Source organism: Engystomops pustulosus, chromosome 3 (genome assembly GCF_040894005.1).
Source record: "Engystomops pustulosus chromosome 3, aEngPut4.maternal, whole genome shotgun sequence".
NCBI lineage: Eukaryota > Metazoa > Chordata > Amphibia > Anura > Leptodactylidae > Engystomops > Engystomops pustulosus.
Window position 1 is genome coordinate 14,509,867 of NC_092413.1, and position 27,767 is coordinate 14,537,633.

General features: G+C 48.5%; 1 protein-coding gene and 1 long non-coding RNA gene across 5 annotated transcripts in view; one reads left to right on the forward strand and one right to left on the reverse strand.

Moving 5' to 3' along the window:
• Positions 1 to 1,874: 1,874 nt before the first annotated feature.
• RRP15 (ribosomal RNA processing 15 homolog) lies at positions 1,875 to 26,400 on the reverse strand. Its single transcript, XM_072140111.1, has 5 exons — positions 26,263 to 26,400; positions 24,017 to 24,267; positions 22,930 to 23,027; positions 20,235 to 20,424; positions 1,875 to 3,390 (listed from the first exon to the last, which is right to left on the reverse strand). Exons 1-5 carry the CDS (start codon positions 26,300 to 26,302, stop codon positions 3,256 to 3,258), a joined length of 714 nt encoding a protein of 237 aa, XP_071996212.1. The 5' UTR covers positions 26,303 to 26,400; the 3' UTR covers positions 1,875 to 3,255.
• Positions 26,395 to 27,767, forward strand: part of LOC140121010 (uncharacterized) — a 146,734-nt gene continuing 145,361 nt past the window's right edge. For all 4 annotated transcript variants that reach the window (XR_011854010.1, XR_011854009.1, XR_011854011.1 and 1 more), the window contains exon 1: positions 26,395 to 26,545. This is a non-coding gene — a long non-coding RNA (uncharacterized lncRNA). The remainder of the gene's footprint in view (positions 26,546 to 27,767) is intronic.

The window sequence follows — 27,767 nt, forward strand, 5'->3', positions numbered from 1 at the left end:
TTTACTTTCCCCTGCTCACCTCTGTGAGGATAAAAAGAATTCCTGAGGAAGGGGTGAGGAGCAGGTGAGACAGACAGTGGCTTTGTGTGGTTCGGCGTTGCTACATCATTAACCACTCCCTCAGGAAGGAGGGGGTTGAGAGAGACCCTAGCTATATGAAGAGAAATCAAGCTTACTCCTCCCCCCTCCCTGAGGAATTCTCTTCAGCCAGATTTTGCCAGGTTTAACAGATATCCTCAGATCTCAGGGTAAAACAACATTCCCTAGCCAAAATTTACATTTTTATCTTCTACAACTGTTGGAAGGCAATTATGGAGAATGAGGCTCCGCCTCTGGTGCACTTGCAGAATGATTTTCACATAAATAAGATCATCTCTACATTGTTTTATTCGTTTTGTAGCCAACGTTTATTTCTCAGCCTATTAAAGACCTCATCATATCATAGTCATCGGCTTGGGAGGTATTTTAGACTCCCGTTAAGTGCCCCGTAGAATGAACAGCTTTCTGTAGTGATTTCAATGAAATCATCATCAGTAAATCAGTGATTTTTAGCACTTTTTATGGGTAAGGTCAGATGGATCTCCGAGCCTCGCACAATGCTAAGTACCAGAATTAAAGCTGTCACTTGAAGAAGAGCGGTAATCCCCTTTAAGGACCTTCCATCTCCCATAATCAGAAGATAAGTCACTCTCCTCAACTCACACCCGAGGTCAAATAACATCAGAAGATGCAGAAAAGAATGGAACGTGGACTTCCTAGAAGATATCATAAAGGAGGAGAAGTCTACACTTTCCATTGTATCATTATAGGTGAAAGGACTTCTATTAATATAGAATCGTATACAATAGTAAAAGGAGATGTCCGGGCTAGAAAATCATCCAAAAAGTAATTCAGTAGTTTAAAGATTTCCACACAGACCTTTCCCTTTCATTTTAAAGAAATCTCAATTTCTAGATTTCTGCAAATGATCATTTAAGGGCAGTAGGGGTGCTTCTGGCACAACTGTGAATTCACCTATGTGGTGTAGTATATAGAGGATGTGTCTCCTGTGTGGTGTAGTATATAGAGGATGTGTCTCCGGTGTGGTGTAGTATATAGAGGCTGTGTCTCCTGTGTGGTGTAGTATATAGAGGATGTGTCTCCCGTGTGGTGTAGTATATAGAGGATGTGTCTCCTGTGTGGTGTAGTATATAGAGGATGTGTCTCCTGTGTGGTGTAGTATATAGAGGATGTGTCTCCCGTGTGGTGTAGTATATAGAGGATGTGTCTCCCGTGTGGTGTAGTATATAGAGGATGTGTCTCCCGTGTGGTGTAGTATATAGAGGATGTGTCTCCCGTGTGGTGTAGTATATAGAGGATGTGTCTCCCGTGTGGTGTAGTATATAGAGGATGTGTCTCCTGTGTGGTGTAATATATAGAGGATGTGTCTCCTGTGTGGTGTAGTATATAGAGGATGTGTCTCCCGTGTGGTGTAGTATATAGAGGATGTGTCTCCCGTGTGGTGTAGTATATAGAGGATGTGTCTCCCGTGTGGTGTAGTATATAGAGGATGTGTCTCCCGTGTGGTGTAGTATATAGAGGATGTGTCTCCCGTGTGGCGTAGTATATAGAGGATGTGTCTCCCGTGTGGCGTAGTATATAGAGGATGTGTCTCCTGTGTGGCGTAGTATATAGAGGATGTGTCTCCTGTGTGGTGTAGTATATAGAGGATGTGTCTCCTGTGTGGTGTAGTATATAGAGGATGTGTCTCCCGTGTGGTGTAGTATATAGAGGATGTGTCTCCCGTGTGGTGTAGCATATAGAGGATGTGTCTCCTGTGTGGTGTAGTATATAGAGGATGTGTCTCCTGTGTGGTGTAGTATATAGAGGATGTGTCTCCTGTGTGGTGTAGTATATAGAGGATGTGTCTCCTGTGTGGTGTAGTATATAGAGGATGTGTCTCCTGTGTGGTGTAGTATATAGAGGATGTGTCGGCTCTCCTCCTGTGTGGTGTAGTATATAGAGGATGTGTCTCCTGTGTGGTGTAGTATATAGAGGATGTGTCGGCTCTCCTCCTGTGTGGTGTAGTATATAGAGGATGTGTCTCCTGTGTGGTGTAGTATATAGAGGATGTGTCTCCTGTGTGGTGTAGTATATAGAGGATGTGTCTCCTGTGTGGTGTAGTATATAGAGGATGTGTCTCCTGTGTGGCGTAGTATATAGAGGATGTGTCTCCTGTGTGGTGTAGTATATAGAGGAGGTGTCTCCTGTGTGGTGTAGTATATAGAGGATGCGTCTCCTGTGTGGTGTAGTATATAGAGGATGTGTCTCCTGTGTGGTGTAGTATATAGAGGATGTGTCGGCTCTCCTCCTGTGTGGTGTAGTATATAGAGGATGTGTCTCCTGTGTGGTGTAGTATATAGAGGAGGTGTCTCCTGTGTGGTGGAGTATATAGAGGATGTGTCTCCTGTGTGGTGTAGTATATAGAGGAGGTGTCTCCTGTGTGGTGTAGTATATAGAGGATGTGTCTCCTGTGTGGTGTAGTATATAGAGGATTGATGTGGAGTAGTATTGAGGGTACAGTAACACCTGTCTGTCTAGTAGCGACTGTACGGAGTCTTCTGTTTTAGGGTTAAACTTTTAATGGATGTCGAACAAAGAACATCAGCCCTTCAATACATCGCAGCTGAAGGCCAAACCACAGTAGCTCCGTTGCAAATATGCGCCCCTCCCCTCCCCCACAAGGTACCAATTGTAAAGGGAAACCGTAGCATCCTTTGATAAATGCAGGTCAAGCTGTTTTCAGTTCTCCTAACCTTGGAGAGACATTAGCGAGGGCCAAGTCGTTACTTTCATGCCGGATAATGTGAAGCACAAGCGCTGGAATCCGTTTCATGGCGAGCCAGACGCTCCTCCCGCTGCCAGGAACAGTAGGCATTTCATCCACCACACAAGGTGATGCCCGCGACCATCGGCATCTAAAATGGCCGTAAAGTCTGCGACCCCTGGTGCCGCCCCGCTCTAGTATTGGGAAGGTGCCATTGTTTTGACTGCACGAGATGTTTTGGGAAAAATAGGTCGAAAAAAAATTTGAGATTTCGTCAAAGTTTCGAAACGAGAATTCCATTGCGAGTTTTTATGGTATTTGTGTAACGTCGGAAAAGTTTCCGCATTCATAGAATGGAGAGTTTCTCCGGATGGACCCGGAGAGAGAAGTTTTTTAAAAACAAATCTTTCGTTCTCCGTCCGTCCGAGTCAGAGTCGCTTCCGCCACCGTTAAGTTTGGGTGGGCTTTGTGGCGGCCTGCTCTCCGTCATCACTGTCCTTATCCCAGTCCTTCATAGACGCTCCCATCATGAAGTCGTCGCGGAGGATGTTCCATTCTGACGAGTCTTGGGATTTCGCTGCAGCCTGGAAAGAGCGGAGATAGGGATTAATAAGGGGTTATCCGAGCCAAAAGATCCACCCTATGGTGATTGGTGGGGGTGAGAGACACCAGCCCACGGCAGACCAGCTGTATACACTGGACCGGACGTAGACAGCTACAAACCTAGCTTATGGTGGCTTCCATAGAAGCGAATGAGAACTCCCCCTGTAGTGCAGGAGTACCACCGATACGCCCCGGACGGAGCGGCTCTGACTCTAGCGTATAACCAAAATAGTTGGATTCATTGGTGGGAAAAGGGTTGACCAAAATTGGTTAAAAATGATTCATGATTAATAAAACCCACTGATTTGGTGCTCAACACTCTATGGCTCTATCTCCCCTCTCACAGCGTGAAGTCCCAGAGATGCAGAGTAAAACTTGCAGCTGCATCTCCCCCTCCTCCTTTTATACTACTTACTGCATAGATATTTTTGGGGGGATAGAGTAGGTTTCTTAGTGGTAGTCTGTGTTGGCGCCCTGATGAGATGTGTAATCACATCGTTGTGTATGTGATAAGTAGCAGCAGAACTGTGAAATATGGGATTTATATTCTAGGATTGTACACACTCACAAGTGCACTGTGAGTGTGTCCTCCTGCTCAGTTTCCTTTAGCCATTGGTAGGTATTGTCCTTGGAGAAGTGTGTAATTATACCTTTCTGTATGATGTTAGTAACAGCAGAACTGTGAAATATGGATTTATATTCTAGGATTGTAGCTTCAGTAAGTGCACCGTGAGTGTGTCCTCACACTGCTGTGCTCTGCGACCTTTAGCCAGTGCTAGGTATTGTCCCTGGAGAAGTGTGTAACTATACCTTTCTGTATGTTGTTAGTAACAGCAGGACTGTGGAATATGGATTTATATTCAGGATTGCAGCTTCTCCAAATGCATTGTTGGTGTGCCCTCACACTGCTGTGCACTCTTCACTCTGCAAGTAGTGTTATCGTGTTATTGGCCCTGGAGAGATGTGCAATCGCACTTCAGGATTCCTGGAAAACATCCTTAAGTATATTTATGCTCTGTCCAAAATATCTGACTGCAGGGTCATGACTTCCAGGACCCCCTACAATATGAAGAACAGGGGGGGGGGGGGGGACGCAGGTCCTACACTGCCTGAGACTTCATTGATTGGTTTGTCGAGTCGCTTGTGAAAGTCGTTTGCCATAAAGGGAAGCTGAGAGCAGTCCCCCCGCTCATCCCAGGGGGGTCCTGGATGTTTGATGCCTTTGCAACCTGACATTTATCCCCTATAAGCCCAAGAACTGACAACTGGGCGTTACCATTCCTGCTGTTAACAGTGTCTCACCCAGCCAATCACTCATACCCTCTATATAGTTGTACATTTCCAGGAGGAATAACAGAGGCATGGTGCTCCGGGGTCTCCTGGGTACAGGGGAATATCACTAGGTCCTGTTGGGTCTGCACAACCTATATGCATAAGTGATGCAACAATGTACACATGAGAATATACATAGTATAACGTGTATTCCACATTTTCCTACATTACAGAGGACTGGGGGGGTGGTTGGTGGGGGGGGGGGGGAGGTGGAGGGGTGTCAGAACAATAACTGGAGGCTACCAAAGTGTTAATAGCAATAATACGAGAATAGGCAACGCGATACAACAGCGCCACCTAGTGGTGACTGCACATATAACGAGCCGGATAACGCAACGTGTCTGCAACATATTACAAGATCAAAGATCGATCCTAATGTCAGGAGATCCACAGGTAACGAGAGGAATCGCATGGAAATCGCACGACGCCCGCCCTAGTGGAATCCTGAGTATTTGGGTGTCTGATGTCTAATGTTTATGGGGGCGCCCTTAACACTCCTGATGCTTTATCCTCACATTCTCAAGAGAGAAAAGTTTTCACTTATACTCGAACATTCCTTTAAAAGGGAACCGGATTTTACCCTGTTCTTTGGAGAGTTCCCTCTTTTATGGAGGAATTTTACCATGTGAAAATGAGCAGAGAAGGGTCATGTTTAACTGAGACGAGCCAAGTTTTAGAGAAGCTGCAGTCATTTTGATGCTGCCATCTCCTGTTCTGTAGCACCTAGAAACATGGTTCTGGTGTCATATTAAAGATAAGACTCATCTTTTAGTTTGCCTCAGGATTGTGCTTCTGTGAGCTGAAGACTTAGTTGGAAATAAACTACTAGTTTCTTGTGTTCAAGGTCCTATAACTTGGAGCACCCTCTGCGCTAGGACACCTCATGCAATGTAACATCCATATGACCTGATAGGACATGGATGGGGGTGGTTGTCCTTAGATAACCCCCTTACTGCTCCGCTAATAGTCAGGTAATAAAAGCTATAAGGTAGAAGCCTCTATATAGTTGTTAGGTGCCGACGCCGAGCCCTGGGATGACAGATTTGGGGCAGGCAGCGGACGTCTGCCCGGTCCTCCATTCTGCGGGAGGCTGAGACCTCTCTGGTATTTGCTTGTAAACCGATAAACTCGAGTAAAAGTTGTCACAGACACAAAGACACAATGCCGGCCCATAAAACACGCGGCCATTGTCTTCTCCCGCACCATAAAGATCCCAATCTACGTCTGCACCGCGCTCTGTGCACCTGTCAGACATTCCAGGAGCGCTCATCCCCCACCAAAGAGTCCACAAACTTTATGAAAGTTTCCCTTTAGAGGAAACCTGTCATCAGGTTTTAACCCACTAAACTAGTAGCCCCCTCAGGTAGTGGATGAGATGTCCTTTCTCTTTTATAGGTAAACTGGTGAAATCTCATATAAAAAAAAAAAAAGAAAAATATATCCTACAAAGTCAGGAAAATATGACTCGTCTCATCCCATTTTCACATGAGATGAGTCAAGTTTAGTGGTTGCAGGAGTAGCGTCTCTTCAGAAGCCCCTATCCTCTGTTCTGTAGCACTTAGGAGCATGCTGCTGGTGTCATATTTAAGAGAAGATTCTCATCTTTCAGATCGTGTGCTACAGTAATGGGCTGTTAAAAAAATAGCTGTGAACTGGATCTTTATCTACAACTTGCTTTTCTAACTAAGCCTTTAGCTGCCCGTATCTGTTCTGGTTCTGTGAGGTTCTTATATTCAATAAGACACCAGGAAAAGAGATAGAGGCTCCTGAAGTGACGCTACCCCTGCAACCACTAAACTTGACTCATCTCGTGTGAAAATGAGATAATAAGAGTTTCACATAAGAGGGAATTCTAGAATGGACATTTCCAATCGGTTCCAAGGGAGCCGGGATGTTAGTGGGGTAAATCCTGGTGACAGGTTCTCTTTAATGTGTCCATCTTAGTAACACATGACGGATGAGAGATCTAATGTAAAAATGAGGTGAGTAGAGTCACTTTTTCCTGACTCTGAGTAAGATTTTTTTTTTTTTAAATAGATGAGAGTTTACATAAAAGAGGGAATTCTAGAAAGGACATTTCATCCCCTACCTGAGGGGACTAGTAAGTTTAAGGAAGTAAAACCTGGTGACAGGTTCCCTTTAAGAGAAAAAAAAAACTTTAATTCACACTTCCCCTTTAAACTTCCACCTAAAGTTTTGTTTTTATAAGGAGCCAAGTTTCTGGACAAGCTCCCGATGAGAGGAGGAGATGATGATGACCCCCACCACCAGCGATGACAGGGATAAGGATCTTCTCAAAAATCGGGAATGCAACAAAAAAATCTCCAATCTTCCAGAGAGTCTTGTGTCCGAGCCCCCTACTATTTACTAGTAGTACAGGACGACTCTCGGGGGCTCTGTGTTTGCTTAGCTGTGTCAATTTACTGGACCCTTAAGGACGTCTGTAGGGCGAGATTATCTTGTAGACACACAAGGCAGACAATGGAGGTGAATCCCCCGATCACACAGAGGAGCGACAGCGTGTTTACACCCAGACCACCCAGAGACTGGACGGATGGTAGTCCTGTGCCCTGGAGATAACAGGGGCTCTCCACACTTCAAAATAGTAGATAAATAAAAAAGATTCCAATTGAGGAATAGTATACAGAGGGAAGTGTGAAATCACCCTAAATTTTTTCGAATTTATACATGAGCGCGTCCTGCTATACATAGCGGTATCCGAAGTGTATGGATTGATAAAATTCCCTATATTTATAAATAGGGATCGATTCATGGAGCGACAAATTAGAGGATTCTGCTTTAGAACACTTGTTACAAGCCAGGTGATACATGGGTAATATACGGGTCCTTAAAAGGGAGCCTGACACCAGGTTTTACCCCACTAAACCACCAGGCCCCTCAGGCAAGGTCTGAAATGTCCTTTCTAGAATTCCCTCGTGTGAAATCTCACTTGTTTACGTATAAAAAAAAAAATCTCTTCCAAAGTCAGGCAAATATGACTCTTCTCACCTCATGAGATGAGTCAAGTTTAGTGATTGCAGGTGAGTGGGGGTGTCACTTCAGAAGCCCCCAGCTTCTGTTCTGTAGTAGCTAGACACGTGCGTTTTGTGTTGTCCCGATAATGATCACATCAGGTTTACGGCTTACAGAATGAGAGATACGGACAGCTTTCACATAGTTGGAAATGCGAGCTACAGTAATGCATCCAGTTTCCACCTGTTTAATAACCGACTGTATGTCCTGTAGCTCACAGAACCAACGGGATGTGAAATAGGAGGTTCTTATCTTTAATATGACACCAGCAGCTTGTTTCTAGGTGCTATAGAGCAGAACATAGGGGCTTCTGAATTGACTCTCCCCCTGCAACCACTAAACTTGACTCATCTCATGTGAAAATTGGATGAAGAGAGTCATATTAGTCTTACTTTTGGGGAAATATTTTAAAGGTAATTGGGTGAGATTTCACATAAGAGGGAATAGAAAGAACATTTCATCCCCTACCTGCGGGGACTAGTAGTTTAGTGGGGTAAAACCCGGTGATCAGTTCCCTTTAAAGGGAATTTTCCACGAACTAAAGTTACACCCTATCCACGGAATAGGGCCTAACTTGCTGAGACCCCCACAGATTGCGAAAATAACGGGTCCGACGAGAGCGATCTCCGTCAGCTCCATAGAGATTAACGGTCATGGATGGACCCCTCGTTTTTGCAATCTATGGGGGTCTCAGCGCTGAGACCCCCACTGATCAGCAAGTTGGGCCCTATCCCATGGATAGGGTCTCACTTTAGTTTGTGGGTGCTGTCACACGTCGCGTTTACCACATGCGTTTAAAAACGCATTGCAATAGCTGGAGAGTGATTTGCCTAATTAAACAGCTGCTAACACCTGTGTTTACAAAACGCAACCGTTAACGCATTGTTAACGCATGTGTTAACATCGCGGTTAACGCATGCGGTTGTTAAACACAAGTGTTGAGAGGTGTTTAATTAGGCAAATCACTCTCCAGCTATTCCAATGCGTTTTGTAACGCATGCGGTAAACGCGACGTGTGACCGCACCCTGTGGGAAAACCCCTTTAATATATACACTCACTGGCCACTTTATTAGGTACACCTGTCCAACTGCTCGTTAACACTTAATTTCTAATCAGCCAATCACATGGCGGCAACTCAGTGCATTTAGGCATGTAGACATGGTCAAGACAATCTCCTGCAGTTCTCCCGAGCATCAGTATGGGGAAGAAAGGTGATTTGATGCCTTTGAACGTGGCATGGTTGTTGGTGCCAGAAGGGCTGGTCTGAGTATTTCAGAAACTGCTGATCTACTGGGATTTTCACGCACAACCATCTTTAGGGTTTACAGAGAATGGTCCGAAAAAGAAAAAACATCCAGTGAGCGGCAGTTCTGTGGGCGGAAATGCCTTGTTGATGCCAGAGGTCAGAGGAGAATGGGCAGACTGGTTCGAGCTGATAGAAAGGCAACAGTGACTCAAATCGCCACCCGTTACAACCAAGGTAGGCAGAAGAGCATCTCTGAACGCACAGTACGTCGAACTTTGAGGCAGATGGGCTACAGCAGCAGAAGACCACACCGGGTGCCACTCCTTTCAGCTAAGAACAGGAAACTGAGGCTACAATTTGCACAAGTCATTGAAATTGGACAGTAGAAGATTGGAAAAACGTTGCCTGGTCTGATGAGTCCTGATTTCTGCTGCGACATTCGGATGGTAGGGTCAGAATTTGGCGTCAACAACATGAAAGCATGGATCCATCCTGCCTTGTATCAGTGGCTCAGGCTGGTGGTGGTGGTGTCATGGATCCATCCTGCCTTGTATCAGCGGCTCAGGCTGGTGGTGTCATGGATCCATCCTGCCTTGTATCAGCGGGTCAGGCTGGTGGTGGTGGTGTCATGGATCCATCCTGCCTTGTATCAGCGGCTCAGGCTGGTGGTGGTGGTGTCATGGATCCATCCTGCCTTGTATCAGCGGGTCAGGCTGGTGGTGGTGGTGTCATGGATCCATCCTGCCTTGTATCAGCGGGTCAGGCTGGTGGTGGTGGTGTCATGGATCCATCCTGCCTTGTATCAGCGGGTCAGGCTGGTGGTGTCATGGATCCATCCTGCCTTGTATCACCGGGTCAGGCTGGTGGTGGTGGTGTCATGGATCCATCCTGCCTTGTATCAGCGGGTCAGGCTGGTGGTGGTGGTGTCATGGATCCATCCTGCCTTGTATCAGCGGCTCAGGCTGGTGGTGGTGGTGTCATGGATCCATCCTGCCTTGTATCAGCGGCTCAGGCTGGTGGTGGTGGTGTCATGGATCCATCCTGCCTTGTATCAGCGGGTCAGGCTTGTGGTGGTGGTGTCATGGATCCATCCTGCCTTGTATCAGCGGCTCAGGCTGGTGGTGGTGGTGTCATGGATCCATCCTGCCTTGTATCAGCGGCTCAGGCTGGTGGTGGTGGTGTCATGGATCCATCCTGCCTTGTATCAGCGGGTCAGGCTGGTGGTGGTGGTGTCATGGATCCATCCTGCCTTGTATCAGCGGGTCAGGCTGGTGGTGGTGGTGTCATGGATCCATCCTGCCTTGTATCAGCGGGTCAGGCTGGTGGTGGTGGTGTCATGGATCCATCCTGCCTTGTATCAGCGGCTCAGGCTGGTGGTGGGGGTGTCATGGTGTCTTTGGGCCCCTTGGTACAACGCCACAGCCTACCTGAGTATTGTTGCTGACCATGTCCATCCCTTTATGAGCACAATGTACCCTGTAACATCTGATGGCTACTTTCAGCAGGATAATGCGCCATGTCATAAAGCTGGAATCATCTCAGACTGGTTTCTTGAACATGACAATGAGGTCACTGGACACAAATGGCCTCCACAGTCACCAGATCTCAATCCAATAGAGCATCTTTGGGATGTGGTGGAACGGGAGATTCGCATCATGGATGTGCAGCCGACAAATCTGCGGCAACTGTGTGATGCCATCATGTCAATATGGACTAAAATCTCTGAGGAGCTTCCAGCACCTTGTTGTATCTATGCCACGAAGAATTGAGGCAGTTCTGAAGGCAAAAGGGGGTCCAACCCGTTACTAGCATGGTGTACCTAATAAAGTGGCCGGTGAGTGTACATTGATCACTATATAGGGCAGTGGTGGCGAACCTATGTCACGGGTGCCAGAGGTGGCACTCCGAGCCATTTCTGTGGGCACTCGGCCATCACCCCAGGGCAGAGTCACCAAACAGGACCAAATCCACTTAATCTTCCTGAGGTCCCAGGCTACTTAAGATATGCTGCTCACAGTGCTATTTTAAAGCGACACTTCATTGGCTGTTTGGAACTGCGGGAAAAGAGAGAAGGTTTTGCACAGGGCTGCATTATTTTTGGAGATCCTCCTGCTGGACCCATCATTCTTCCTGTACACAGAGACCCTGGAGAGAAGCTACAATGAGAGTCTGAATTTGCCTCCTTCTTTCAACTGTATTGGTGGCCTTAGGGGGTCGATACGATTGAAAGATTTGGAAGAACAGGGAGCAATAAGTTACTGCTTAAAATACCATGTTGGCACTTTGTGAAATAGAAGTGGGTTTTGGTATTAGTTTGGGCACTCGGTCTATAAAAGGTTCGCCATCACTGATATAGGGTCTCAACTTATACTCACACTGCTGTGCTCTTGGCTCCTTGCACCGAATCGGTCCTCCTCTTCCTCAGGCTCCACATGGAGCTCCATAAATTGGTGAGAATGGGGCACCTTTCTTGTGAACTGTGGCGGTCCTTTCCATAATCAGTGGGGGTCTTAAGAGTTGGACCACCACTGATCAAAGTTCTATCTGCTGTAACTGTAATTGGGACGGAGCAGGTGAAGAGTCGTCCGTTCCGCATGTGTCTCTGCCGTAGTAAATGGGATAAACCTATAATCTGATATCAGACCCCCCCCCCCCCCCTACAAAGATTTAACATTTATCCCCTTAACTGAGGATATAACAAAACCCCTTTAAGATGAGAGCAGGAATTGAGGGGGGTGGGGCATAAAGGTTAAAATTTTTCTGATTGGTCAACTACGAATCCCTGTAACAATGTATCAGTTTTCCTTGGATTGTCCCTTTAACAGTTAAACAGAGACAATCGTTTTTTTAAACATCCCAACGTTCCATCACGTAACTTTATTTAACCTCAAGAAGAAGACGACGACGAGGAGCGCAGTCAGCAAGATTCGGCTGTAACATCTACCGTATCCAGTAGCCAAGAACACGAGAGCCGGTTATCACATACATGAAAACGTTGCGATAGATGGATTACCCTCCGAGATGGAAGTGACTTCATAAAACCCCCCCCAAATACGATTCTTGGCGAACGCGGGCCGCGCAACCAACGAGAGCGTTTGATCTGATTCATTCTTCCCTAAAGGGACACAAATAAATGTGATTGCCGAAAAAGCCAAAAAAACTGAGTAAAAGACAATAACAGAAAAGAAACTGTAGGTTGTGTAAGGATAAAGCGATACCTTGATAGAACACTGCGAGATATGAAAGGAGAGCACTGGCCCCCCGCCCAAATATAATGAGGACCATATGGGCGCTCCCAAACTTCTGCTGGGTGAAGGGGCAGAGCGCGGAAAGCAAATACTCATCAGAGGCTCAGGGGCTACGACTAAAATAGCAGCAGCACCTCAGGAAAAAAAAAAAAAAAAGGGCCGAGAGATGATGGACACGACCACTGGGTAGGACGAGGAGGATGGACTGGATGATTCCCGAAATTAAGGGTGTTGATTCTTTTAGGAATCATAACATTACCCAGAATCCCCAGCTACCTGGTTACCAGAATCCTCTGCTGAAATCTAAGAACAAATCGCGTAGGAAGAGTTTGATCTCCCCACAGCGCCTCCGCAGGAGATAAGAAGTATTACATGGCTTCTCCAAAGGAAGTGGTGTGTCAGTTTAAGCCATGGGGGAGAGTGGGGGGGGGGGGGGGGGGGGACTAAGCATTGATAGAGGTCTGGGAGGAGGACTAGGTGGCAACGAGGTCCCCCCCCCCCCCCTTCCTCCTCCCCAAAGACTTTTGGTCCTTACTCATCTGATCGCTAGAGATCTGACCACTAGTTATAGGATATATGTTTCTGCGTTGTAATAATTCTTTTAAGATAAGGGGGATAACTTGTCTGAACTTCAAGGGTAACTAAGGATGCCCCAAGCGATTGAGATCGTCAACGTTACTAGCACTCATTACTGACAAACTCCACCAGGCGTCACACTCTCCTCCAATGACCCAACTCGCTGAAAGGTCCGACTACCGTGACACCCCCTAACCCCTATATAAGCCCCGTTTGATCTGCTCTCTTTATATGGGACCCTTAAAGGGGACCAATCACCATCACACACACAAGTGTACACCATAATATAGGGCCTGGTACACAGATTCAGGCGCACTGAAAATTTTCTTTTTAACCTTCATGGTTGCTGAGATATCAGCCCCAGTATCTGACCATTATAATCCTCTCTGCTGTCAGAAAGGTGGTGCTGGAGCAGAGGAGGAGGCATGTGTTATGATAATGACATTGTCAGAGAAAAGCATCTTAACATGCCTCCTAATCTGCTCCAGCACCTCCTCTCTGACAGTGTAGAGGACTTCAATGGTCAGATACTGGGACTGATATCACAACAACTGAAAAAAAAAATTCAATTGCCCCTGAATCCGTGTAGCAGCCCCTACGTCATGTTATGTTCACCTACAAGCATGAGGTGGTTAGAGGTCTTTAAAGGGACGTTCCTGCAGCCATTACCATGATCACTGGCACCTATACCCTATGCATTAATAGGGACATCAGACCGTGATACCTATTAGAGAGTGACAATCTGCACAGCACCCACAGGTAGACATGTGAGTCTATCCCAAAATTGTAGGGGGTTGTGTGTAAGCAGCAATCCCATCTTACACACCCGCGACAAGCAGGAGGTTGGAGGGGATCTCGCTCATGCAGCCACCAGGAGCCGGGCGCAGTATTCCTGGCTACTGCTGTAATATGCAGAGCCCATAAACCATCGGAGTCAGCCCCCCCCCCTCCCCTCCGTGATTATATCCAACATCAGTCCCAGACAGGAACAGAAAGGTTCTACAAATTACCTCAAGTGCGACGTGATGTGGAGGAGCAAATTAATTCTAATGTAATCCTGATGAAGGGGCAGTCAGCCGCTCCTGGCTCTAGATGTGAAGCCCCGATCATAAAAACCAGAAACTTAATGAAAGCCAAAGCTGGAGACATAAGAAACTCTTTCAAGGTGTAACAAGAACTTAGCCACCGGCAGTACACACTCATTATACAAGAGGTTCTGTAACTCAGGATCAGTACAGGATAAGTAATGTCATGTATGTACACAGTGACTGCACCAGCAGCAGAATAGTGAGTGCAGCTCTGGGGTATAATACAGGATGTAACTCAGGATCAGTACAGGATAAGTAATGTCATGTATGTACACAGTGACTGCACCAGCAGCAGAATAGTGAGTGCAGCTCTGGAGTATAATACAGGATGTAACTCAGGATCAGTACAGGATAAGTAATGTCATGTATGTACACAGTGACTGCACCAGCAGCAGAATAGTGAGTGCAGCTCTGGGGTATAATACAGGATGTAACTCAGGATCAGTACAGGATAAGTAATGTCATGTATGTACACAGTGACTGCACCAGCAGCAGAATAGTGAGTGCAGCTCTGGAGTGTAATACAGGATGTAACTCAGGATCAGTACAGGATAAGTAATGTCATGTATGTACACAGTGACTGCACCAGCAGCAGAATAGTGAGTGCAGCTCTGGAGTATAATACAGGATGTAACTCAGGATCAGTACAGGATAAGTAATGTCATGTATGTACACACTGACTGCACCAGCAGCAGAATAGTGAGTGCAGCTCTGGGGTATAATACAGGATGTAACTCAGGATCAGTACAGGATAAGTAATGTCATGTATGGACACAGTGACTGCACCAGCAGCAGAATAGTGAGTGCAGCTCTGGTGTATAATACAGGATGTAACTCAGGATCAGTACAGGATAAGTAATGTCATGTATGTACACAGTGACTGCACCAGCAGCAGAATAGTGAGTGCAGCTCTGGAGTATAATACAGGATGTAACTCAGGATCAGTACAGGATAAGTAATGTCATGTATGTACAGAGTGACTGCACCAGCAGCAGAATAGTGAGTGCAGCTCTGGTGTATAATACAGGATGTAACTCAGGATCAGTACAGGATAAGTAATGTCATGTATGTACACAGTGACTGCACCAGCAGCAGAATAGTGAGTGCAGCTCTGGGGTATAATACAGGATGTAACTCAGGATCAGTACAGGATAAGTAATGTCATGTATGTACAGAGTGACTGCACCAGCAGCAGAATAGTGAGTGCAGCTCTGGAGTATAATACAGGATGTAACTCAGGATCAGTACAGGATAAGTAATGTCATGTATGTACACAGTGACTGCACCAACAGCAGAATAGTGAGTGCAGCTCTGGAGAATAATACAGGATGTAACTCAGGATCAGTACAGGATAAGTAATGTCATGTATGTACACAGTGACTGCACCAGCAGCAGAATAGTGAGTGCAGCTCTGGGGTATAATACAGGATGTAACTCAGGATCAGTACAGGATAAGTCATGTCATGTATGTACACAGTGACTGCACCAGCAGCAGAATAGTGAGTGCAGCTCTGGAGTATAATACAGGATGTAACTCAGGATCAGTACAGGATAAGTAATGTCATGTATGTACACAGTGACTGCACCAGCAGCAGAATAGTGAGTGCAGCTCTGGGGTATAATACAGGATGTAACTCAGGATCAGTACAGGATAAGTAATGTTATGTATGTACACAGTGACTGCACCAGCAGCAGAATAGTGAGTGCAGCTCTGGAGTATAATACAGGATGTAACTCAGGATCAGTACAGGATAAGTAATGTCATGTATGTACACAGTGACTGCACCAGCAGCAGAATAGTGAGTGCAGCTCTGGGGTATAATACAGGATGTAACTCAGGATCAGTACAGGATAAGTAATGTTATGTATGTACACAGTGACTGCACCAGCAGCAGAATAGTGAGTGCAGCTCTGGAGTATAATACAGGATGTAACTCAGGATCAGTACAGGATAAGTAATGTCATGTATGTACACAGTGACTGCACCAGCAGCAGAATAGTGAGTGCAGCTCTGGGGTATAATACAGGATGTAACTCAGGATCAGTACAGGATAAGTCATGTCATGTATGTACACAGTGACTGCACCAGCAGCAGAATAGTGAGTGCAGCTCTGGAGTATAATACAGGATGTAACTCAGGATCAGTACAGGATAAGTAATGTCATGTATGTACACAGTGACTGCACCAGCAGCAGAATAGTGAGTGCAGCTCTGGAGTATAATACAGGATGTAACTCAGGATCAGTACAGGATAAGTAATGTCATGTATGTACACAGTGACTGCACCAGCAGCAGAATAGTGAGTGCAGCTCTGGTGTATAATACAGGATGTAACTCAGGATCAGTACAGGATAAGTAATGTCAAGTATGTACACAGTGACTGCACCAGCAGCAGAATAGTGAGTGCAGCTCTGGAGTATAATACAGGATGTAACTCAGGATCAGTACAGGATAAGTAATGTCATGTATGTACACAGTGACTGCACCAGCAGCAGAATAGTGAGTGCAGCTCTGGGGTATAATACAGGATGTAACTCAGGATCAGTACAGGATAAGTAATGTCATGTATGTACACAGTGACTGCACCAGCAGCAGAATAGTGAGTGCAGCTCTGGAGTATAATACAGGATGTAACTCAGGATCAGTACAGGATAAGTAATGTCATGTATGTACACAGTGACTGCACCAGCAGCAGAATAGTGAGTGCAGCTCTGGAGTATAATACAGGATGTAACTCAGGATCAGTACAGGATAAGTAATGTCATGTATGTACACAGTGACTGCACCAGCAGCAGAATAGTGAGTGCAGCTCTGGAGTATAATACAGGATGTAACTCAGGATCAGTACAGGATAAGTAATGTCATGTATGTACACAGTGACTGCACCAGCAGCAGAATAGTAAGTGCAGCTCTGGAGTATAATACAGTATGTAACTCAGGGTCAGTACAGGATAAGTAATGTCATGTATGTACACAGTGACTGCACCAGCAGCAGAATAGTAAGTGCAGCTCTGGAGTATAATACAGGATGTAACTCAGGATCAGTACAGGATAAGTAATGTCATGTATGTACACAGTGACTGCACCAGCAGCAGAATAGTGAGTGCAGCTCTGGTGTATAATACAGGATGTAACTCAGGATCAGTACAGGATAAGTAATGTCATGTATGTACACAGTGACTGCACCAGCAGCAGAATAGTAAGTGCAGCTCTGGAGTATAATACAGTATGTAACTCAGGGTCAGTACAGGATAAGTAATGTCATGTATGTACACAGTGACTGCACCAGCAGCAGAATAGTAAGTGCAGCTCTGGAGTATAATACAGGATGTAACTCAGGATCAGTACAGGATAAGTAATGTCATGTATGTACACACTGACTGCACCAGCAGCAGAATAGTAAGTGCAGCTCTGGAGTATAATACAGTATGTAACTCAGGGTCAGTACAGGATAAGTAATGTCATGTATGTACACAGTGACTGCACCAGCAGCAGAATAGTGAGTGCAGCTCTGGGGTATAATACAGGATGTAACTCAGGATCAGTACAGGATAAGTAATGTCATGTATGTACACACTGACTGCACCAGCAGCAGAATAGTGAGTGCAGCTCTGGAGTATAATACAGGATGTAACTCAGGATCAGTACAGGATAAGTAATGTCTTGTATGTACACAGTGACTGCACCAGCAGCAGAATAGTGAGTGCAGCTCTGGGGTATAATACAGGATGTAACTCAGGATCAGTACAGGATAAGTAATGTCATGTATATACACAGTGACTGCACCAGCAGCAGAATAGTGAGTGCAGCTCTGGAGTATAATACAGGATGTAACTCAGGATCAGTACAGGATAAGTAATGTCATGTATGTACACAGTGACTGCACCAGCAGCAGAATAGTGAGTGCAGCTCTGGGGTATAATACAGGATGTAACTCAGGGTCAGTACAGGATAAGTAATGTCATGTATGTACACAGTGACTGCACCAGCAGCAGAATAGTGAGTGCAGCTCTGGAGTATAATACAGGATGTAACTCAGGATCAGTACAGGATAAGTAATGTCATGTATGTACACAGTGACTGCACCAGCAGCAGAATAGTGAGTGCAGCTCTGGGGTATAATACAGGACGTAACTCAGGATCAGTACAGGATAAGTAATGTCATGTATGTACACAGTGACTGCACCAGCAGCAGAATAGTGAGTGCAGCTCCGGAGTATAATATAGGATGTAACTCAGGATCAGTACAGGATAAGTAATGTCATGTATGTACACAGTGATAGGAGCACAGCAGTGTGAGGACGCTCTTCCAGTCGGCACCGCTACTTCTCGCTTCCCTTGCACAGTGTGACCCGGTCCCGGCAGACTCTGTGGGTTCCTGGTAGAAGACTCTAGTACAGTTTGTCACTTTGTCACAGAAGCCTTTATAAAAAAAATGTAAGGTTGCAGGAGGGCGCGGGCACAGTAACCCATGTATAAGGCGGCGCCCCCCTGCCTCCTGTAGAAGTTAAAAGCTTCTCTGCGCGACCTCTGATGACAGATCTGAGGTGACCTTTCCGTATCAGGCGCCCGATTCCAAGTATCTGTTCGGAAAAAGACGTAAAAATCGCTCGGTGGTAGAAGTAACCTTCAGCGCCGGCCCGCGCAAACAAAAACCATATGACAATATGTTTATGTGGTAATTGGATCAGGGACGGCTTCCTGGCATCCACCGAGCACTTAGATGTAGGGAACGGGGAGCGGACGGGGGAGAGGGGGAAGCGCACATCAAAGTGTAAACAGCCAACGCTCCGACACCACGGGCCCCGCACGCTCTGTGACTGCCGCAGCCACCAGGGAACATTCGCTTTTTTCAGATCTCGTCTATTATCGAATACAAAACCACACAAAGTTTTTTTCCAGGGGAGGAGGGAGGGGGGGGGGGGTCCGATGGAAGGAAAACTGGGCCCATTATTAGGAGCATTAGCTCATGGAGGCGCCACGTCGTGCCAAGGCCATCGCAAGGAAACCCACTTGCCTACCAGGCACTTTTATTTTCCTTCTAGGACTTTTTACAGCACATTCTGTTCAGCGCTGTCAGGAGGGGGAGGGGGGGAGGGTCAAAACGGACCCCGGCGCTGCGTACAGATGAGTGCGCCCTGTACCTGGAGGCAGGGGATGAAATGTCCTTTCTACAATTCCCTCTTTTATGTGACATCTCACCCTGTTACCTACAACAACAAAAAAAAAACCTCCTCCAAAATTCTGTAAAAAAGCAGCAAAAACGAGTCATTCTTTACCGTAGAGGAGTCAAGTTTAGAGGTTGCATGGACAGTGTCGCTTGAGATCTAGATTTTCAACTCTAACACTGGTGTCATCTTATAGATAAGAATCTCATCTTTTAGACAACACCAGGCTTGTGGCGATGGGATCTACAGAACAGCAGATACAGGCATGTTCACTGGATATATATCAGCCTGTGGTAGATCATAGGCATCTATTCAATCTGAAAGATGACTCTTTTCTATAAGATGACATCAGCATCATGAAACTGGGTGCTACAGAACTGAAAATCTAGGTCTGAATCGCTGTTTTCCCTGCAAATGTTGACTCATCTGAGAGGAAAAAATGACTCCAATGGCTCACTGTCACATGGCTTTGGGGGAGGTTTTAAAAAAAAAAAAAAAAGTAAATTGGTAAACAGATGAGATTTCACATAAAAGAGGGAATTATATAAAGGATATTTCATCCCGTACCCGAGGGGGCTGACCGTTGAATGGGGTAAAATCCGACAGGATGGACATGCTCCCTGCTCCTCTATTCACCATCTATGCCACCGAGCATGGGGGAACAACAAACCCCGTTCTCATGATTCATGGTCGCCCAAAAACTGATCAGTAAGTCATTGCTTATCCTGAATAGGTAACATCCATCATGTAACACCATTGTGCCGAGGCCGTCACCGGTACTCGCTTTGCTGCTAATTGTGTAAAGACATTTGTGAGGCAGCGCTGCCCCCTGCAGGATAAGTTGTGATATTTCATAAATATAAGAACTTTTTGTTCCTTCTTACTTTGTCAGTGTCTGGGGACCATAAATCCCCCTATAACAGAGAGACAATCACTATAGGGGTCACACTATAATGCACTAGAGTGAACCCCTAGAAGGATCTATGACCCCACATCAGTCACCTATAGACAGAGCTGATAGCAGACAGCGCCCCCCATTATGCAGAGGCTGTGACAGGTTACTGCAGCTCAGCTCCCAATCACTTAATGACCATGATCTACCCCCGATGGGGGTCAGTACAGGTCACACGCACCTTTTTGGCCCCCGGTCTCTTGGTGGCGTCTCCTTTGCCCTCGCTCCCCCTCAGGACGTCGATGAAGTCTCTCTTGGACACGGACGCCATGAGTTTGCTCCTCTTCCTTTCTGAATTTCCGGCCTCTTTCAGCTTCGTGCTCACGTTGCCCTGGTGGCCTTTTACGGCGTTGAATAACTGTACGACGCCCCTGCGGGGGGAGGACACAGGTAACAGGTCAGTATCATAGGAGGACGGTGTAAGGGTCTGCACCTAAATATCCCTTTAAATTGTGAGTATTAGGAGGGTCCAGGGAATGTAGCCACAGCTTCTGCCCACATCACTGGCAGTAAAGGGGTAGTGTCATCTATTCTAATGTCTTCAGTGTCTAAAGGGGGATACGTGCAGCGTGCTGGACCGACACCACTAGGGAAGACGTGCCGTGCACTGGACTGACACTACTTGGGGTGGTGGGGGACGTGCCTTGCACTGGACTGATACTACTTGGGGTGGTGGGGACATGCCTTGCACTGGACTGATACTACTTGGGGTGGTGGGGGACGTGCCGTGCACTGGACTGACACTACTTGGGGTGGTGGGGGACGTGCCGTGCACTGGACTGACACTACTTGGGGTGGTGGGGGACGTGCCGTGCACTGGACTGACTCTACTTGGGGTGGTGGGGGACGTGCCGTGCACTGGACTGACACTACTTGGGGTGGTGGGGGACGTGCCGTGCACTGGACTGACACTACTTGGGGTGGTGGGGGACGTGCCGTGCACTGGACTGACACTACTTGGGGTGGTGGGGGACGTGCCGTGCACTGGACTGACACTACTTGGGGTGGTGGGGGACGTGCCGTGCACTGGACTGACACTACTTGGGGTGGTGGGGGACGTGCCGTGCACTGGACTGACACTACTTGGGGTGGTGGGGGACGTGCCGTGCACTGGACTGACACTACTTGGGGTGGTGGGGGACGTGCCGTGCACTGGACTGACACTACTTGGGGTGGTGGGGGACGTGCCGTGCACTGGACTGACACTACTTGGGGTGGTGGGGGACGTGCCGTGCACTGGACTGACACTACTTGGGGTGGTGGGGGACGTGCCGTGCACTGGACTGACACTACTTGGGGTGGTGGGGGACGTGCCGTGCACTGGACTGACACTACTTGGGGTGGTGGGGGACGTGCCGTGCACTGGACTGACACTACTTGGGGTGGTGGGGGACGTGCCGTGCACTGGACTGACACTACTTGGAGTGGTGGGGGACGTGCCGTGCACTGGACTGACACTACTTGGGGTGATGGGGGACGTGCCGTGCACTGGACTGACACTACTTGGGGTGGTGGGGGACGTGCCGTGCACTGGACTGACACTACTTGGGGTGGTGGGGGACGTGCCGTGCACTGGACTGACACTACTTGGGGTGGTGGGGGACGTGCCGTGCACTGGACTGACACTACTTGGGGTGGTGGGGGACGTGCCGTGCACTGGACTGACACTACTTGGGGTGGTGGGGGACGTGCCGTGCACTGGACTGACACTACTTGGGGTGGTGGGGGACGTGCCGTGCACTGGACTGACACTACTTGGGGTGGTGGGGGACGTGCCGTGCACTGGACTGACACTACTTGGAGTGGTGGGGGACGTGCCGTGCACTGGACTGACACTACTTGGGGTGGTGGGGGACGTGCCGTGCACTGGACTGACACTACTTGGGGTGGTGGGGGACGTGCCGTGCACTGGACTGACACTCCTTGGGGTGGTGGGGGACGTGCCGTGCACTGGACTGACACTCCTTGGGGTGGTGGGGGACGTGCCGTGCACTGGACTGACACTCCTTGGGGTGGTGGGGGACGTGCCGTGCACTGGACTGACACTCCTTGGGGTGGTGGGGGACGTGCCGTGCACTGGACTGACACTCCTTGGGGTGGTGGGGGACGTGCCGTGCACTGGACTGACACTACTTGGGGTGGTGGGGGACGTGCCGTGCACTGGACTGACACTACTTGGGGTGGTGGGGGACGTGCCGTGCACTGGACTGACACTACTTGGGGTGGTGGGGGACGTGCCGTGCACTGGACTGACACTACTTGGGGTGGTGGGGGACATGCCGTGCACTGGACTGACACTACTTGGGGTGGTGGGGGACATGCCGTGCACTGGACTGACACTACTTGGGGTGGTGGGGGACATGACGTGCACTGGACTGACACTCCTGGAGGTGGTGGGGACGTGCCGTGCACTGGACTGACACTACTTGGGGTGGTGGGGACGTGCCGTGCACTGGACTGACACTACTTGTGGTGGTGGGGGACGTGCTGTGCACTGGACTGACACTACCTGGGGTGGTGGGGGACGTGCCGTGCACTGGACTGACGCTACTTGGGGTGGTGGGGGACATGCCGTGCACTGGACTGACACTCCTGGAGGTGGTGGGGGACATGCCGTGCACTGGACTGACACTCCTGGGGTAGTAGATGGGACCAGCTAGATATCTCCATATGGAAGAGATGTAGATGGATCCATGTACACCGTTCTCTCTGTGTTGTCTTGTTCCTATTACTTCCCTTCCTTCCATAAATCTCCAGGCTCCTCTGTGGCTGATCCCTTATTAGAACCAGATCGGAGGAGACGTCTCATCCTAAATACTAATACAGAAAATATGAAGTGAAACATAACAGAAGTAACGTGGAGAGGACGTCCGTACCTTGTAGCGATCCTCTGCAGATTCCTCTCGACCTCCTTGTCTCTGACCACGTGTGGCTGGACTCTGCACATCATCTCCCACTGACGCTTCTTATCAACCTGCGGATACAAAGAGTGAGGTCAGGGAGCGGGAGACATGCGGGGTTACCGGGGGGCGGCCTCTGATCTCCCCTCCCGCCACAGATGGAAAATGAGAAAGATCAGGTGACCCAATATGAAGAAAGCACCCTAGGGCGGCATTATAGGACCTATCTTTTGGGATATGTTTCACATTCTTTTAGAGGGAGGCGTTTAAGAAACAAGAACTTTGTATAGGGGATCATATGGTAATGGCCTAGTGTGGGATAAAGATGATAATAGTTTAGCAACTTGGGGGGAGAGGGGGGGGGGGTTTCCCTTCCAGGTTGCTGCTCTTTTAAAATAATTTGGTCTGAGGGACTGGGAAGCAGTACCTTTACCCTGAATTACAATAATGGGTCACAGTCTCCCTCTACTGACATCCTTGCATCCTATGACCTTGGCTAGATTCACACTGCTGCTCTGAAGAAATCCAGCCCCCTCAGTCACAGAATAGTGTACTGAGATGCTAAAGTTGTCTGGCAGCTACTGAGACTGAGAGGACTGGATGTCTTTAGTGCAACAACAAGAATCGAGCCAAGAAGACATGATACAAGGATGCTAGGGCGGAGCTGAAGTGTCATTGTATGGCAACAGAGACAGTGTAACAGCCTGTGAAGCTGCAGCATTTGGGGGGTGGGGGGGGAAGCGGCTCTGGTAACACCAGAGCATAATTAGAAGGAAGGAGGCCACGGATAATAAGTATAAGAAGATTATGACAGTCATGGTGCCTGGATCTATGAGTCATGTCCTTGGTGCATCATGATGGTAGATTTCCTTTTAGGGGAATGGGACCCTGTTCTCATTATTAGTGAGGATCCTCGTGGTTGGACCCTCACTGATCAGCATGTTATCCTCTGTCCTGTGGATAGGAGAAAGCCATTTCATTTGGGCACATCCGCTATAACAGAGTATAATCTGTCATTCCCCCCCCCTTGTCCTACCATGGCCTCAGCCCGGCTGCCACTCACCTTCTTCTTCTTCTCCAGCCGTTCCTGGTTGTCTTTTTCCTTCTCCTTCTTCAGCGCTCGGCTCTTCACCAGGATGGCGCTGGCCTTGTCCGCTGGGACCTTCTTGTTGAGGATTTTGGCCATGGCGTCTGCCCAGCCTTCATTCGGGTTGCTGGACTCGGCCTCTCCGTCGGCTGCATGGCTGGATGCATCGGACTCCTCTCCTCCATCAGAAGAAAAACTGTCGGCTCCAAGATCCGAATCTTCAGAACCTGAAGGAAAAAAGCATAGACATAAATCACATCATGTCCACCAGCAGAGAGGACGATGGGAACTTTGTTGTAGGCTTCAGTTGAGATAATGATCCCTACAAGGCAACCTCCAGGGGGGCTGCCTGTAGGATTGTGTTATAGAGACTGCGGGTCTTCTATCCTAGACTGTCAGAAACTATTCATAGCTTTAGATACAACGGCCACGTCCCATTCTAATCCATGGGACACTGCTGCAGGATCTCACAGAATGATAGAAAATAATACTACAAGAGTAGCAGATGCTGGGAAGAAACTTCCCGCAGAGCTGGTGGGGAGTCAATAGTAACTGAAGACTTGAATTAGACATCTACATAGAGATGTTGGGGGGTTATCAGAACGACCTGGACCCGAAATATATCCAGGCCACCCCAGCGTATTCCTGAATACTTACTCCATAGCTTATGTAAGTAAAAGAACAACAGTGCACTCTAGTGGTAGAACAGGACAATGCAGAAGATTGTCACATTGTAGCAAAGCAACAAGATACATTTATGTAACCAAAGGAATAGTATATATTTATAGACTAGTTTACAGGGTGGTGGAGTCTGTAAGCCCATCGGCCACCTCCGACTCCACAGCGCTGTTTTCATCACTCTTACAGTTTTAACATGGGAGCAGGTATTCTTTCCAAGTGCTTATTCCACTGATCTGTAGTGGAGGAGCTTCACTACTGAGCATGTACATAAAGTGCATCCACATTCATTTCAACTAAAAGCCTAGAAGAGATTGCACAATACAATGAGCGCTTCCATAACTGACGGCAGATCATTGGTGGAGGAGGTCGGGTAGCGGTGAGTGCATCTGAGAAGTTCAGGTCGTTCCACTCTGTGTCCTGACTATGGTTCTATGCACTAAAATCAGGACCTGGAGCAGGGAGGCCACAGGAGCAGGGGAGGACCCAGGAGTGGTAAGTACTTGTCAGCTGTACTGTACTGCTCCCAGGTCCTCTCCTGCTCCGGGGTCCTGATGCCCATGAACAATACTTACATAGGAAAAGGAGCAGCGAGGAGAGAAGAGGCCGCGGCGCGCGTAGGAGAGAAGAGATGAGGCCGCGGCGCGCGGAGCAGAGGAGAGAAGAGGCCGCGTCGGGCGGAGCAGAGGAGAGAAGAGGCCGCGGCGCGCGGAGCAGAGGAGAGAAGAGGCCGCGGCGCGCGGAGCAGAGGAGAGAAGAGGCCGCGGCGCGCGGAGCAGAGGAGGCCGCGGCGCGCGGAGCAGAGGAGGCCGCGGCGCGCGGAGCAGAGGAGGCCGCGGCGCGCGGAGCAGAGGAGGCCGCGGCGCGCGGAGCAGAGGAGGCCGCGGCGCGCGGAGCAGAGGAGGCCGCGGCGCGCGGAGCAGAGGAGGCCGCGGCGCGCGGAGCAGAGGAGAGAAGAGGCCGCGGCGCGCGGAGCAGAGGAAGGAAGAGGCCGCGGCGCGCGGAGCAGAGGAGAGAAGAGGCCGCTGGGGGGTATTTATTGCTGTACTGTGGTATTTATAACGTCTGGGGTGGCGTTGTGTGCTGTTCTGTGGTACGTGCATCTAGGCTGCTGGTTACTGATGGGCCATGAGGACCGGACCAATAAATGTCGCTCATCCCGGGCCTAAACCCTTAGATCAGGAATAGAACAGACATTTAAAGGACTTTAAAGAAGGGCTATATAACCCCACAAGTCACATGATGCGTCGCTGAGGGAATGGGGTGAATTATATGCGCGGTCTGCGGTCTTTTCTCATCCTCCATTAAAACCAGATGAAATCCTGATGTTAGAGGCGACAGGGGTCTGTATTAACATCAGGACCACAGCAACCAATCAGAGCCCGGCTCTCATGACCCAGCAGCTCTATGGGAGATAAAAGCAGTCAGCTGATTGGCCCCTATGATGCATTGCTCTAATGCTGATACATGTAATTCCACGTGACAGGTTACATTATAGTGACCGGACCAGATATGACATCCGTACATGTAGCCGCTGCACATACCTGCCGCTGCACTCTGCTCCACAGGCTCTTTCACTTCCATAGTTGCCCTGGATCACAAACACGTGCTTAGAGAACTACTTCCGGGTACAGCGAGGCTTGCGTACGTCACTTCCTCCCCGCGTTGCACTCGCTCCGCCATCTTTCAGTCGGGCAACCCATCTCCAAAATCTCTGCTGCCATCTGCTGGTGAATGCGTGATAGTGCCACTACAGTGCTTGGAACTGTAATATTTGTTTTGTTCAAATGACCCAAATATTGGATAAAAAAAAAACAATGGCGCAAAGTAAGTGTTCACCTCTGGGGCAGCGTAAGATGATGGGGATTGGTGTGTCATAGCCTATAGAAGGAAGAGAAGCAGAAAGGGGGCACAATAAGAGGGAGAGCAGAGAGGGGCATAATAAGAAGAGTAGCTGAGAGGGGGCACAATAAGAAGATGAGAATAGAGGGGGCGCAATAAGAAGATGAGAAGAGAGGGGGCACAATAAGAGGGAGAGCAGAGAGGGGGCACAATAAGAGGGAGAGCAGAGAGGGGGTGCAATAAGAGGGAGAGCAGAGAGGGGGTGCAATAAGAGGGAGAGCAGAGAGTGGGAACAATAAGAGGGAGGGCAGAGAGGGGGTGCAATAAGAAGGAGAGCAGAGAGGGGGGCAATAAGAGGGAGAGCAGAGAGGGGGGCAATAAGAGGGAGAGCAGAGAGGGGGGCAATAAGAGGGAGAGCAGAGAGGGGGGCAATAAGAGGGAGAGCAGAGAGGGGGTGCAATAAGAAGGAGAGCAGAGAGGGGCATAATAAGAAGAGTAGCTGAGAGGGGGCACAATAAGAAGATGAGAAGAGAGAGGGCACAATAAGAAGATGAGAAGAGAGGGGGAACAATAAGAAGGAGAGCAGAGAGGGGGCACAATAAGAAGATGAGAAGGGAGGGGGCACAATAAGAAGATAAGAAGAGAGGGGGCGCAATATGAGGGGGAACAGAGAGGGGGCATAATAAGGGGAGCAGAGAGGGGGCATAAAAAGAAGGGGAGCAGAGAGGGGGCACAATAAGAGGAGGAGCAGAGAGGGGGCACAATAAGAGGAGGAGCAGAGAGGGGGCACAATAAGAAGAGAGGGGGCACAATAAGAGGGAGAGCAGAGAGGGGGCACAATAAGAAGAGAGGGGGCACAATAAGAGGGAGAGCAGAGAGGGGGAACAATAGGAGGGGGAGCAGAGAGGGGGCACAATAAGAGGGAGAGCAGAGAGGGGGCACAATAGGAGGGGGAGCAGAGAGGGGGCACAATAAGAAGGGGAGCAGAGAGGGGGCACAATAAGAAGGGGAGCAGAGAGGGGGAACAATAAGAGGGAGAGCAGAGAGGGGGTGCAATAAGAAGGAGAGCAGAGAGGGGGGCAATAAGAGGGAGAGCAGAGAGGGGGGCAATAAGAGGGAGAGCAGAGAGGGGGGCAATAAGAGGGAGAGCAGAGAGGGGGTGCAATAAGAAGGAGAGCAGAGAGGGGCATAATAAGAAGAGTAGCTG